Here is a 14,054-nt window from a genome sequence, read left to right as displayed (position 1 = left end):
TAAAAGTTTAAATTTAGCCGTGAACCAAAAGTGAAAATAACATTTATTTTATAATTAATCAAATAAAAAATGTATACAGTGTTTATATATACATTTGTATGCAAACATTTAAATTGTATGTTTTTTATATCAAATTTGCAACGATATAATTGTTTGTACTCCAATGTAATAACTGTAATAACTTGTTTTCATGACAGATTCATTTATTTATATATATATATATATATATGTGTGTGTGTGTGTGTATAAATGAATCTGTCATGAAAACAAGTATATATTTATATTAAATAGACATCTCTTACAGGTGAAGTAAAATATAATGAATATGTAATGCATATGTTTAGCAAAATGTTTAACATTCTATATGTTTAACATTTATTTATATATGTTAACTATACATTATATATATATATATATATATATATATATATATATATATATATATATATATATATATATATATATATATATATATATATATACAGTGAGGAAAATAAGTAATCCAAGAAATGAACCCCTCCATGAAATCCAGAAATCACAATATATGATTTTTTAACTATTTATTTGTATGATACAGCTGCAAATAAGTATTTGAACACCTGTCTATCAGCTAGAATTCTGACTCTCAAAGACCTGTTAGTCTGCCTTTAAAATGTCCACCTCCACTCCATTTATTATCCTAAATTAGATGCACCTGTTTGAGGTCGTTAGCTGCATAAAGACACCTGTCCACCCCATACAATCAGTAAGAATCCAACTACTAACATGGCCAAGACCAAAGAGCTGTCCAAAGACACTAGAGACAAAATTGTACACCTCCACAAGGCTGGAAAGGGCTACAGGGAAATTGCCAAGCAGCTTGGTGAAAAAACGTCCACTGTTGGAGCAATCATTAGAAAATGGAAGAAGCTAAACAATGACTGTCAATCTCCCTCGGACTGGGGCTCCATGCAAGATCTCACCTCGTGGGGTCTCAATGATCCTAAGAAAGGTGAGAAATCAGCCCAGAACTACACGGGAGGAGCTGGTCAATGACCTGAAAAGAGCTGGGACCACCGTTTCCAAGGTTACTGTTGGTAATACACTAAGACGTCATGGTTTGAAATCATGCATGGCACGGAAGGTTCCCCTGCTTAAACCAGCACATGTCAAGGCCCGTCTTAAGTTTGCCAATGACCATTTGGATGATCCAGAGGAGTCATGGGAGAAAGTCATGTGGTCAGATGAGACCAAAATAGAACTTTTTGGTCATAATTCCACTAAACGTGTTTGGAGGAAGAAGAATGATGAGTACCATCCCAAGAACACCATCCCTACTGTGAAGCATGGGGGTGGTAGCATCATGCTTTGGGGGTGTTTTTCTGCACATGGGACAGGGCGACTGCACTGTATTAAGGAGAGGATGACCAGGGCCATGTATTGCGAGATTTTGGGGAACAACCTCCTTCCCTCAGTTAGAGCATTGAAGATGGGTCGAGGCTGGGTCTTCCAACATGACAATGACCCGAAGCACACAGCCAGGATAACCAAGGAGTGGCTCTGTAAGAAGCATATCAAGGTTCTGGCGTGCCCTAGCCAGTCTCCAGACCTAAACCCAATAGAGAATCTTTGGAGGGAGCTCAAACTCTGTGTTTCTCAGTGACAGCCCAGAAACCTGACTGATCTAGAGAAGATCTGTGTGGAGGAGTGGGCCAAAATCCCTCCTGCAGTGTGTGCAAACCTGTTGAAAAACTACAGGAAACGTTTGACCTCTGTAATTGCAAACAAAGGCTACTGTACCAAATATTAACATTGATTTTCTCAGGTGTTCAAATACTTATTTGCAGCTGTATCATACAAATAAATAGTTAAAAAATCATACATTGTGATTTCTGGATTTTTTTTTTTTTAGATTATGTCTCTCACAGTGGACATGCACCTACGATGACAATTTCAGACCCCTCCATGATTTCTAAGTGGGAGAACTTGCAAAATAGCAGGGTGTTCAAATACTTATTTTCCTCACTGTATATATAGTTCAAGTATATAGTAACTGTTTTCTATCTGACTAACTTGCTATTGATTGATTGAATTGCATTTCTGAGATAAATGTAAATTAAACCACCGGTTTGGGCAATGATTTTAGCCAAATGTTTTTCGGTTTTTTGGTGTTTTGTTTGAATATTTTCAGTCGACAAAGTTTCAGTGCATCACTACTACTTTTGATAAAAGTTATGAAGATTTCTTTGATTCCTATTTTTTTGAAGTGACATGCACCGAACAATCAGGAACGGTCTGCTTTGATTTGATGTTAACCTTAAAATGCAAATTTAATCAGCCTGTTCATCTGACTTTTTCTGTATCAGGAAGTCCATTTGGATTAGAAATTGTACTGAATGAATGAATAAATGTAAATGATTATTGTTCTGAAGACATTTTCTAATTTTCTTTGCAGATGAACAGGGCGACTCTGATGAGGTTGATGAAGGCCTAGAGGACCTTTCAGACCCGAGCGATGAAGAGGATGTAGATGACTTGGAGGATGATTCTGGTGATTATATGTTTCTGTAATAAACTACGGTTGGCTCTGTTTAGGACTAGATATTCTATGTATTCAATTCAGGATCCCCCTCTTATTTTTCAACCATCTTAACTGTATGTAGCATACCATTTATCTGTTTTCTATTCTCCAGATGGTGACCAGAAAAAGCCCTCGTCTTCTAAAGGCAAAGCACCAAAGAAGATGTTGAGCACAGAGCTAAAGGAGGTCGCTGAGGGAGAGGAAGATAAGGTTGAGGACCTAGAGCTCTCTGATCAGGACTAAATTTACATCAGAGGAACATTTCTATTTCACATCCAAACATGACTGATACAGTTATGTTCACCAAGCTCACCAAGACATGAATCATTTAGGGGTGAACTGTTCCTTTAAGTGCCATGTACAGCCCCTGTTGTTATTACATTTCTTTTTTGCATCATTTTATTTTATAAAGTGTACAACAAAACAGATGGACTTCTTTTTCATCTAACGCTTCATAATGTTGTCAAATTAAAGATGGTCTGAACTTTGTTTTAAAACCACATAAAGGTGTCTTTTTTTTTCTTCGGTGTACTTCAGATATGTTGCATTGTTGTGCCGATGGCACTGCTTGTGTTTAGGGGTGGTGAATGGGTAAACCAGAGGCGGAGGTGGAGGCACGGGGTCAGCCCTGAGCACCAGGCTGCCAAACGCTCGTATCATCCACTGCCAGGCTGTGCTGCCCAGGTGGGGAGAGAGGAAGAGAAGAAAACAGAGAGCAGCCTGTTCTCTCGCCAGAACATCTCTCCCCTTCAGTGCTTTCACATCACTTTCTGAAAACACTTGGCTTTTTCTAAATGTTTTAAAGCAGCCAGAACTCCACGCAGCTCTAGTAGTGCTGTAGGAAATTGGTTAAAAGAAACATTAACTACTAGAATAGTGCAACCGAAAAAAATTAAAATCATCCTTATTTAGATTATTTGTTAAATCATTTTGCGAGTGCAATTCAAAGAGTTGTCTTATCCAGTTTGTGAGTGATTAGTTTAGGAATTGGATCTAGTTCTTGAGTAGTTAACTATCAGCTGGTAGCAGCTTTAAACAGTTCAGTCAGGTGAGGTAGATTATGCACTGATGACTAGTTTAAGGCTAGTTTTAAACCTAACGTGATGATAAAAGTTGTTATGACATGCTATATTCCAAGTCTTAAAGGTGAATTAGAAGGACCATTCAGAAACGTCATGTTGCATTCTACATGTTGTCACTTCTTTAATCTCTCCATCATTAGCTATGTTTCCATCTACACGTTTTTATCCAAATTAAGTGATCTCGAATGAAAAATGCCTTATGGAAACAGTAAAATTCGATTGAATTTCATGAATATCGACTCAAATGAAATACGTTTGGTCTCATCGGATTTTATCTTGATCGATATACAGCTTATGCGATAAACGCTGATGGAAACGTTATTTGTATAAATCCATTTTGTCTAGCAAAACTTTGTTCGCAAATGTTTGCTTGAATGTTGTGCGATTCATTGCGAATGAATGGAAACACCTTAAAATGTCTCAAATCAATTCGATATACCAATTTGATCGCAAAACAGCATGTGACGTCATTACACACAGGTTTTTATTCGCTTTAAAGCCGTTGGATGGAAACACACTTTCACCAGCTTTATTCGCATGAGTTTTTTTACCAAACTTCAGATAATTCGATTGACAAGTGGATGGAAACTTAGCTACAGTCCGACTTTGGTTTGAACATAAAAGGCAGAACAGTTTCTGACATTTTAGTGCATATCTGCAAGCTGTGCTGGGAGCATCAGCTCATTTGCATTTAAAGGGACACAAAAAAACAATACGTTTTTGCTCACCCTCAAAATTGACAATTTTAACATGCAATAAAAAAATGATCTGTGGGGTATTTTGAGCTAAAACTTAACATACACACTCAGACTCAAACTGGGGACATCAGAGACTTATTTTACATCTTGTAAAAAGGGGCATTATACCACCCCTTTAAGGTGCTGTTCAGAACGTCAGGCAACGTTAAATTCAGGCCACCGTGACTAAACGTCAGCTGGGCTTCATTCAGTTTTCACTAGAGCAGCAGTGCTCATGTTTGCATGAGTCTGGGTAACAGGTTTACTCCTCTATCACTCAAGTACACAGTATCACAAGCAGCACCTGGTGCTGACAGTCACGGTTGCAGGAAAAAGATTTTTTAAGAGGCGGATGGTGGACGTCCCTGAGAGTCATTTGTTCTTTGGGTTAGGCGGGGACCACAGGGGCCCTGGCCTGTGACTGAACCTGACGCTCTGACAGCTGTTGTTGACCTGAACCCTACACACACACACACACACTCACACTCCCCTAACCAGGGGATTTACCATCCACTGCCATCCACTGGGGCCGCCACTCCCTGCATGACTGTGGAGGAGTTTGGAAATAAACATCACTCGGAGAAAAAAAAAAAAAGAGAAACAAGCATCTTTAAGTTTTCAATAGGATTTATTTCACCCAGCGGAGAATAGAAAAATAGGATGAAGACAAAACATTGATGGGAAATCTAGTGACGATTTTAATTAATTGCTTACATATTTAAAAAGAAAAAACAATTTCAAAGATTTGCATAAAGAGCTTTGTGCCGTCCATTTCCCTGCAACAAAGAGAAAAGTATTGTTCTTTGGGATCAATTTAAGGACAATTTAATATCTCGTTGCTCTAACTACAGCAAACAAATTTCTATAAATATTTTTTTCCTCATTTATATACTGAAGTGGCATTTAAGATTGGGGCTCATGATTATTACAACTGGAATACACAGCAAACAGAAAAAGAACAAAAGTAACACCGAGTCACCCAGTCACATTTTGTTCAGTAATAAAGAAGATTTTTAACTCGTGCAACTACATTTAACAAAACGTACCACTTATTTCATCTTCAGTATATTCTCATCTTGAGCATGTTTCTATACAATTCAGGATAACATGTCTTTCCCACAGCAGTAATTGTGACCTCACAATGGCATTAATCCATCTATGGACTGGCATAGGGATGGACGTACATCCTTTCCTAATGCCCTTTTTCGCGGGGTCGTGAAACTAAAACGGGCCCAGATGTTTGTCGGGTGAGAGGGTGGGCCATTGCTTTGGCTGATGGCTTTTGGTCACAGGAAGTCTTAAGTGCTTTACACATCTTTCTTTTTGAGTTTCTCTTCCTTCAGTATGGCCCTGTATGTGTACCTTGTTTCATCACCGGAGAGATCAACACTAGATCTCGTTTGAAAATTCCACATCCATCCATCTTTGGTTTTGGACTGTGGAATGCATAGTTGCACTGGTCAAGTCTGCAAATGAGTTCCATCCTGTTCTTATATTTAATCCTCTTTGGAGGATTTAGTCTTTCGAAGCTAAACCAACTCCAGAGAGTTTAAAAACGGCTGGAAGTTGGAGGAGGAGGTGGCGTAAACGCAAGAAAAAAAAAAGTGTCTTTTTCTAAGTTTACCGCTCCCCGAGAATGTTGGTTACCACAAGAGTTCATTGCAGCGAATGATCCTTTCCTACAAAGTCTGACACAAAAGAATTTTGCATGTGTACCTTGTGCGCTTGCTGGATGCGTCTCTCTTCCTTCTGGCATGCGGTTTAGGAGCAGCTGTCTGCTCACGTTCATCTCTCGCACACTCTAACCCTTCCTGTCTCGTCCCCAAGTCCCTATTTGCACATCTTTGGATTTTGGCTTCCTCTCAGTCGCTGCGAAGGGTGGAGCTGTTTCAGCCCGCATCATTTCTTCAGTGTCTCTCTTCTTTCTGCACATTTCTCCACACTTTTCCTAAAAAGATTAAGTGCCTCTACATAAAGGTCCTCAAGTTTGCTTTTTATTTCGGGAGGGGGGTAGAGGGGGTAAGAGGAAGGAAAGAATAGTTCAAAGAGGGCCCCCTTCATACCCTCTTTCCGTCTTTACCTCCTCCCTGAAGCACTGCCTCTGCCATATGGAGAAGCAGTCAAGAGTTTTAATGGCCAATTCTACGAGGGAGGTTTAGTGGAGTCGTAGGCTCCCGCTGAGGAGGGGTTTCCGTTCTCCTGTTTAGGGGAGGCGCGGCAGGCGGGAGGGGGCACGCTGAATGGGGAGGAAGTGCTGCCGGTAGAAAGAGGACGGGTCTCTGCGGGCAGGGGGTCTCTGTCTGTGGGGCGCAGAACAGATGGCGGCAGCGGGAGGGCCAGCGGGAAGCTGGTCATGTAGAATATTCTGCCAATACGTCGCGCCACCTGAGGAAAGCAGCCACATGCCAGCGTTATTTCTCACACCATACACCCAACAGGAAGTGCATAAGGATGTACAGTAACAGTGATACAAGATGATTGCGTTCATGTCTGCTCTGAATAATGAACGAAGAAATGTGATAACACATGAAGAAACAAGACAAAAAACTGGGCCTATCTATAGGTTTGTGGGGCCCTGGGCAAGATCATTAAAAAAAAATCTATAAAAATTACAAATATCTTCTGGTCAGAAGTTCTGATATGTTCATTTATTATGGACCATCTTTGCAGCCCCCTTTGTAGCCGGCTCTTCAGGAGCAGTATGCACTCCTGCTCCTGAAGAGAAACTTTCCTGCAAAGTTTAGATCCATCCCTTTCCAACACACCGGATCAGAAGTTTTAAGTGATCCTGAAGACCTTGATTAGCTTGTACAAGTAAGTTTTATTAGGATTTGACCTAAACTCAGGAAGTTGGCCCTACAGAAGCAGGATAGTACACCCTTGCTCTATGGCCCTCTAAGTCCACTGTAATGCAGAGTTTAGTTCCAACCCTGATCAAAAGAAATTCTGCAGGACAGTTGGGACAGAGTTGCCCACCCTTTCCCTATTGTTTATCTGTCCACTATTATTGCAGCTTCTGGACATGGAGAGCTATCTTCCTGCAGAGTTTAGCTATAACCCCATTTAAATACCTGAATCAAGTAATCAAGGTCTCAAGAATACTTAATGAAGTTTTATTTAACAAAGTTCAGGAGGAGCGCAAGAGGAAGCCGTTATAGCCGTCTCTCACCTCTGTCCTGCGACAGTTTCACAGCATCCCTCCACCACCCCATCGCCTCACTCTTGGCTGGTTTCTATCCCAGTCAAGGAGGGGGAGTACTCTGGGTTCGGGCCAAATTCCGAGCTCTGAGCCCTCCCCCAGACAGAACGGCAAATACGCACAAATTACTATATTTGATTTCATGTACATGTAAACTTGTGAAATAATTACAGGCAGGTGTGTTGGAGTAAGGTCTGCATAAAACTCTGCAGGATGTTGGCCCTCCAGGAGCAGGATTTGACACCACTGGTACAGCAGGTCTTCTCTTTACCTGAGAGCGGATCTTGAGGGCAGGCCCCAGTTTCAATCCCATGTTGTTGAGCAAGTGGTCCTCAGTTAGCAGTGGCAGAGTCTCGCCATCAATGGCCTGCTCTCTGAAGACCTGAAATAGATGACCTAGCTTCAGCTGACGTTGATGAACATTGACCATTTCACTCAACATGCACACAATTCACGTGACTCATTCCACGGGGAAGTTCATGCATACTCGGCATCTGCAGTGAAATGTGGTGCGCTGTGGTCAACGGTGGGGTTTTGTTGATGCGTTGAGCATGCGACAGAATGACATTCGGTGTGGTGAGATGTGTGAGACAGAGCTGTGAGTGAGAAAGATAAGAGCAGCGCAGAGCGGCCTTCTAACTTTTTAAAGAACACTCAAGAAACAACTAAATCAAGCTATTCTGGTCTAATGTTCTTGTCTACAAATTGCAGCACGTGATCTTCCTTCTGTGCTGTACTGTATGTCTCCAGTAGCCCCTGTTAAAGGCAGGGGCAGGAGAGGAGGTATCCAACGCTCTGCTCCTGCTCTTGTCCTCACCTGTGTGTACTCCCCACAGCCTGCTAGGCTGCTGATGAAGCTGCACACCTCCTCCACACTCCACTTGCTGATGTCCTCGACTGCTCCCGCCTCTTCTCCGTCCACAAAAAGACCTCCCATTGCGCCTGTGAGCCCGCCGGGCCGAGAGGAAGCAGAAATCATTAGAGACAGAAGGCCCCCTGTCCCCTTACACACTCACTTGCACCTACACACCGCTCTGTTATTGACCCTGCCTATTACAGAGTTTAGTAAAGGTCAGCGGCAGGGCCCCTTCCTGGGGGAGGTCTCTCAGCTGGAGCAGGTAATGCATTTCAGATGGCTGAGGTTGCTCTGCACTCATTCAGTTAGACGGGGAGAAACTCTTAAGCTTGTTAAACTCGTCTTTACCTCGATATTAATGTGGGTTTAAACCTTGTTGGCTTCGTTGTAATGTGGATAACAATATTTCACCACATAATTCTATCATTTGTACACCCTCATGTTATTCAAAATCCTTTTCTTTTTTTTTTTTGGAACACAAGCACATTGTCCAGGCTACTCTTTTCCATACAACAAAAGTGGATGATAATTGTGGCTGTCAAGCTCCAAAATTTACCAGTGAAAGTACATTTAAGTTCCTGACTTTTCATGGTATTTTATAGTATTATTATTATTATTTTTATTTATTTTTCAGACAGCAAAATAGTGCCAGCCAAGATCCTGCCCACATCTGGTACACATGGATTCCACACGGCCCAGATGTGGGCCGGATGTGGGCAGACACTATGTTGCTGTCTGGGTTGGAGCTTGACACCTGCGATTGCCATATACTTACATTTATAGAGACAAGAGAAACCTGCATATTATTGTAAATAATTAATTATGGCAGTGAGCAATAACAGAATTTTAGTTTTTTTTTTTTTAAACTTTTTTAAACTATTATTTTTTTCTCTCTCCGTCTCATCATATCATTGGTAAGATGAGACTTGTTTGTATGTTAGAATACTAGTGCATTTTTGTATACAAAATCTTTTTGTATGTTGCATGCTCAGTATTTGCTAGAATGCCGGAGGTAGATTAGCTCAGCCTCTCTCTGAATTGGTCACTTCCTCATTAGGAGACTCATTTTCCATTAAAACTTGCTCTGGGCTTGCTTGCACTCTGGGCTCAATTTCTCAGTTTCTCTCTAACTCTCTTGCTCACTCTTTCTGTCTCTTTGAGGACAAGGAATACTATGTGAACTCCAGATTTTTATAGTTGAGGAGCAGGCATATGATGTCACCAACACTAGTGCTCTGTATGTTCATTTTAAATGAGGAGTGCTTTGGAATTTTGGAAATGTATGTCTCCATGGCTATGTTCACACTGCAAGCCTTAGTGCTCAATTCCGATTTATTGCTCAGATCCGATTTTTTCGTATAGCTGTTCACATTGTTGTTTTAAATGTGGCCAATATCAGATTCCAGTGCAAACAGATCATGGTCCTGAACTAACCAGCATGTGCAAAAGAATGATAAAAAGACGTCACACAGCACGCTGTCATACGGAAATAAACTCGGAGAACATTAAAGTAAATGATTACTCGTTTATTTATAGTGTGATCTGCCGCGGAAGCCAGTGAATTTATGTGCAGGCAATATATAAAAAGAAAATAATAATTTTTAAACATTTATGATACGAGCCCTCGTGTTTTGCTTGAATGAGCTGTCACTGTAATACTTATGAGTTCTGACACATCACTGTCCTTCACTGACTACCTTTTCGCAACTATCTTGATAACTTCGGGTATGTAAAATCTTTGAAGTGACTCCCATGAGCACAGAATTGTGACAAATGTTGCTCTAGAGTGACGTAAAAGTCACATGAATTCCGATATGACTGTTCAGACTGTGGTCACATTGCAAAATATTTGACCTGTATCAGATAGATTTAGTACCTCATATGGAAGTGGGCCACATTTACCTGCAGTCTGAACGTAGCATAAGATACAATATCTCTCATTGAATATGATTAGATTTTGTTATCTGAATTTTAAACAGCTGTGAACTCACCGGTGTGAAAGTAAGGGCTGGTGTATGGAAAGGTAAAGGGCAGCGTTTGTCCAGGCAAAGTGGTTAAGGGTGGGATTCCTGGTGGCAGGTATTTGGCCTCACTCTTGCTCAGTCCTGATGTGAAGAGGTGGTGGGTCGGTGACTCTTGGCCAATGGAGCTACAAGGGGCACTGAGCCGCCCTGACCCCTCCCCCAGCTCTTTCACTGTTTCGCTAGACTTGGTCACATCCTTGCCTTGACACACCTCCGAACCGAGACTATGTCCGTCCACTTTGGAAAGCCTCTCAGGCCTATCTTCCCCAACCTCTGCATCAATCTCAGAGTCTTTCATGTCTTCATCTTGTCCCTCTGTTTCTCCATCCCGTGCACAACCCTCACTGAGCATCTCTTTAGTCTCAGACAAACCCCCTTGTTGGTCCCCTCGGAGTGGTCCTCCTTTCCTCAAGCTCTTCCTGTTGCTGAGGTCTTTAGAGGAAGTGCCTACTGCTGCCCCCTGGTGGTTTAGGGAGAGTAATGGGGTGTTGTTGTGCCGCAAAACCAGCATGGCATTGCGGCGATTGAGCTCCTCTCGGAGTGGGTGGCCCTCTGGGATTTCGTGCAGGCTGCGCAAGGCAGGGTGTTCTGCAGGAAGCCCAGGATGCAGGCCCAATGGGTCCGCCAGCAGTCGCTGCCTGTGGAGGTTCTCTAACTCCTTCTGTCTCAACAACTCAGCAGACATTTCCAACCTGGAGGAACATTCCACAATCAGAAAGGCACACTGCAACATGGAAATGAACATTTCCTGAGAAAAAGATTGTAACTTACATAATATAAAATTCCCCACAGTATTTGTGTGCATCATCAATTAAATCTATCTTTTGGTATAGTACAAACAGTTGCTCAAACATCAAGTAGTAGTTGATTGAGACATAAATCTGTGCATCTCTATAATATTACCTAGCAAGGTTCTGTTTACGAAGGATCTCCTGTTGACGAGCGAACATCTCTGCCTGAGCAGGCTGCAGGAAACCATAACCTAAAGAACATAAATTTTACAGGGAAGAGAAACATATTCATCCCATTTTACAGCTATCATTAAAAAATAAATAAGGTATACATCTGTTTGTATACAATATACATCAAGTGTTCAGATTATACACATTCAACATAGTGATATATACAGTGGCCCCAAAATAAATGATGATAGACCTTTCCTCTTTGAGGAATTTTTTTAATTACTTTTTAAACCAACTGATCTCAAGGTAATTTTAAGTGGATGTATGAAGTCAGTCCTCCTCAAGTTCACACAGGTGTCCTAGCAGAGTAACACAGGTGTAGTTCATCACATTAACTATGGATGTTACACCTATGTTTGAGCATCAGAAAGTGTCCAAATAATTTTGCCTTAATGTTGATCTGTTGTTGAATTTCAAACCTAACCTTTTGTTTGAAAAGCCCACTTGTGCTATATTAATTGAAAATAAATGCTATTGCATATATCACTGTATATATAACCAATACCACATCAAAAAAACTCCCAGGTTAAATGAGTTCGGAGTAAATGTGTGTGTAACATCTTGTAGAGGTAATGCTCACCTGGGGCTTGGCAGAGGGCAGAAGGCATGCCCAGGAACGGGGGACGCAGGTGAGGCCCCAGAGCAATATGAGGAGCATTCTGTGGGGACAGCAATGGAGGGTGCGATATGTCTCTGTGCACAAAAAAAAACACCATCATTAACAAACTGCTACTGTTTTTCTACTGTATACATACAAGTCTTTCACAACCTGCTTGAAGTCAATACAAAACAACATTTATAACCCATTTTATTTTATACTACAGGATACATTTTTCATAAACGGGATATTCAAAAAGAAAAATTGTATGTACAAAATATAAACAGATTATGATTATTATTAATTTTTTAAAATAACGTACACACATGTATCATTCTCAATAAGACTAAACCATGTATGAAGTCAGTAGAGTCTGTCTTGGGGTCTGTAAATATGTCATGTTTGACTTCACGAAATTGTTACTTACACAATACATGCACTTTCCTAATTGTGTGGTGTTATGGTATTAAAAAAGGGGGGCTTGTAACAGTCTGATATGACTGTGTGGTGGTACGGTAATGATACAGGTTCATCAACAGTCTGGTTCAGTTGTACAGCATTATGGTAATGATACAGATTTTCAACAGTCTGTTATGGCTGTGTTTTGGAAAGCTAACTATATAGATTTCCAACAGTCTAATACGGCTGTGTGCTGTTGTGGTAATGATTCAGGATTTTTAAGGAGTCTGGTACAGTTGTACGGTGCTATGGTAATGAACAGGTTGTCAACAATCTGTTACTTCTGTGTGGTGGTATCCTTACAATACAGGTTTCCAAAGTCGGATACAATATAGCTGTGTGGTGTTATGGTAATGCTGCGTTCTCTTCCATCAGTTATTTTTATCGCTCCCTCCGGTGCACACGAGCGACCGTAGCCCCTCATCAGTCCTGTCACGCTGTGGACAGCGGCACTGTTTGTATCCTTGCCCCCCCCACCCCACCTCACCCCACCACCACAACCTCCATCATCTCCTCGCTCCCTCCCTCTTGCTCTGCTGCGCTCTGTGGCCCTGCCACTCTGGTAATGAGGCCTGAATGCACAATAAGAGCATGTCATACTCCGACAGCTGGGGCGGCCCCCCAGCCTCGCCCGGGCTACAGGCTGAAGCACCCACTAATTAACACAGTTCTTCCTCTTCCACCCCAACACACACGCACACATCCCCCTCCTCTTCCTGTCTCCCTCCGCCGTATTCAGCCAATAAAAAGATGGCGTGTCGCGTAGCCTCAATTAAATTTTTCTCCTTTTGTACAGGTGGAGAACACAGGCTGTTCATATACAATACTGCAGCCGCCTTTATAGAGCCCTGGCAGGGAAGAAGGAAAACGAGAGGAGGGGTAAGTAGAGAAAAGGAGGGAGAGGAAAAATATGAAGAAGTATGCTAGTGGCGAGGTGTTGAAATCCAGGCAAATCCTGCGGTGTCTTTTTAAAGCTTTTTACTGCTCCTCTGCCAATGCAAGCCCTTCCATTTACTGCAACTCTTCACTGAGCCCCCCAACACACGCGCTCACACATGCATAAATATAAATGAAACCCAACACACCTAAAGCAAGCGAAAGAACAGCGCGGTTGCTTTGTACTTGTGACTGAGCAACGCTTGCTCCAGGGGGAGAGAGACTGAGCAATGCAGTGCAACACAAACACATAAACATCCAACAGAAGAGATGGAAAACAAAAAAACCCCATCTGAAATGAGAGAAGAAGCCATATTTTGCTATGCTCTACTTAGGTTTTACGCAATTACTCAGCTAAATAGCCCTTGCATGTCTTCCTTGAGCAAAAACAAAGAAGAAATCTAAAAACACAGGTACAAGCGGAACAAGCATGTGTGTAAATAGAGGGGTTGGGGAAGGTGTGGAGAGACACAAAGGGGGGAATTCATCGATCGATTGGGCGGCTGTTGAAATGTTAATGCTAATCGTATAACCGCTTTCCGCCGGTGCCTCGCACTTCTGTGGCAGCTCCAATTAATCTGGAAGAAGGCAGCGCGTGACCTTGGGGCCGGGAGTCGGGCCGGCAGCCCAGCCATGCTTAT

General features: G+C 41.8%; 2 protein-coding genes across 4 annotated transcripts in view; one reads left to right on the top strand and one right to left on the bottom strand.

The window, feature by feature from the left end:
* The window catches only part of noc2l (NOC2-like nucleolar associated transcriptional repressor), a 29,288-nt gene extending 26,222 nt beyond the window's left edge, over positions 1 to 3,066 (top strand). Inside the window, exons 18-19 of the mRNA XM_084099590.1 lie at positions 2,435 to 2,530; positions 2,673 to 3,066. Of these exons, the coding sequence (XP_083955716.1) occupies positions 2,435 to 2,530; positions 2,673 to 2,803 (227 nt within the window). The 3' untranslated portion in view covers positions 2,804 to 3,066. The remainder of the gene's footprint in view (positions 1 to 2,434; positions 2,531 to 2,672) is intronic.
* A 1,922-nt stretch (positions 3,067 to 4,988) lies between these two features.
* The window catches only part of samd11 (sterile alpha motif domain containing 11), a 60,177-nt gene continuing 51,111 nt past the window's right edge, over positions 4,989 to 14,054 (bottom strand). For 2 of the 3 annotated variants that reach the window (XM_084099587.1, XM_084099589.1), the window contains 6 exons: positions 12,001 to 12,113; positions 11,362 to 11,440; positions 10,426 to 11,150; positions 8,396 to 8,520; positions 7,850 to 7,960; positions 4,989 to 6,764 (listed from right to left, as the gene is read on the bottom strand). In XM_084099587.1, the coding sequence (XP_083955713.1) occupies positions 6,522 to 6,764; positions 7,850 to 7,960; positions 8,396 to 8,520; positions 10,426 to 11,150; positions 11,362 to 11,440; positions 12,001 to 12,113 (1,396 nt within the window). In that variant the 3' untranslated portion in view covers positions 4,989 to 6,521. The remainder of the gene's footprint in view (positions 6,765 to 7,849; positions 7,961 to 8,395; positions 8,521 to 10,425; positions 11,151 to 11,361; positions 11,441 to 12,000; positions 12,114 to 14,054) is intronic. The other variant, XM_084099588.1, reaches the window with a different exon arrangement.

Source organism: Abramis brama (assembly GCF_963993115.1).
Source record: "Abramis brama genome assembly, chromosome: 22".
NCBI lineage: Eukaryota > Metazoa > Chordata > Actinopteri > Cypriniformes > Leuciscidae > Abramis > Abramis brama.
Note: the sequence above shows the minus strand (reverse complement) of the source record. Positions and strands in the feature narration are given on the sequence as shown.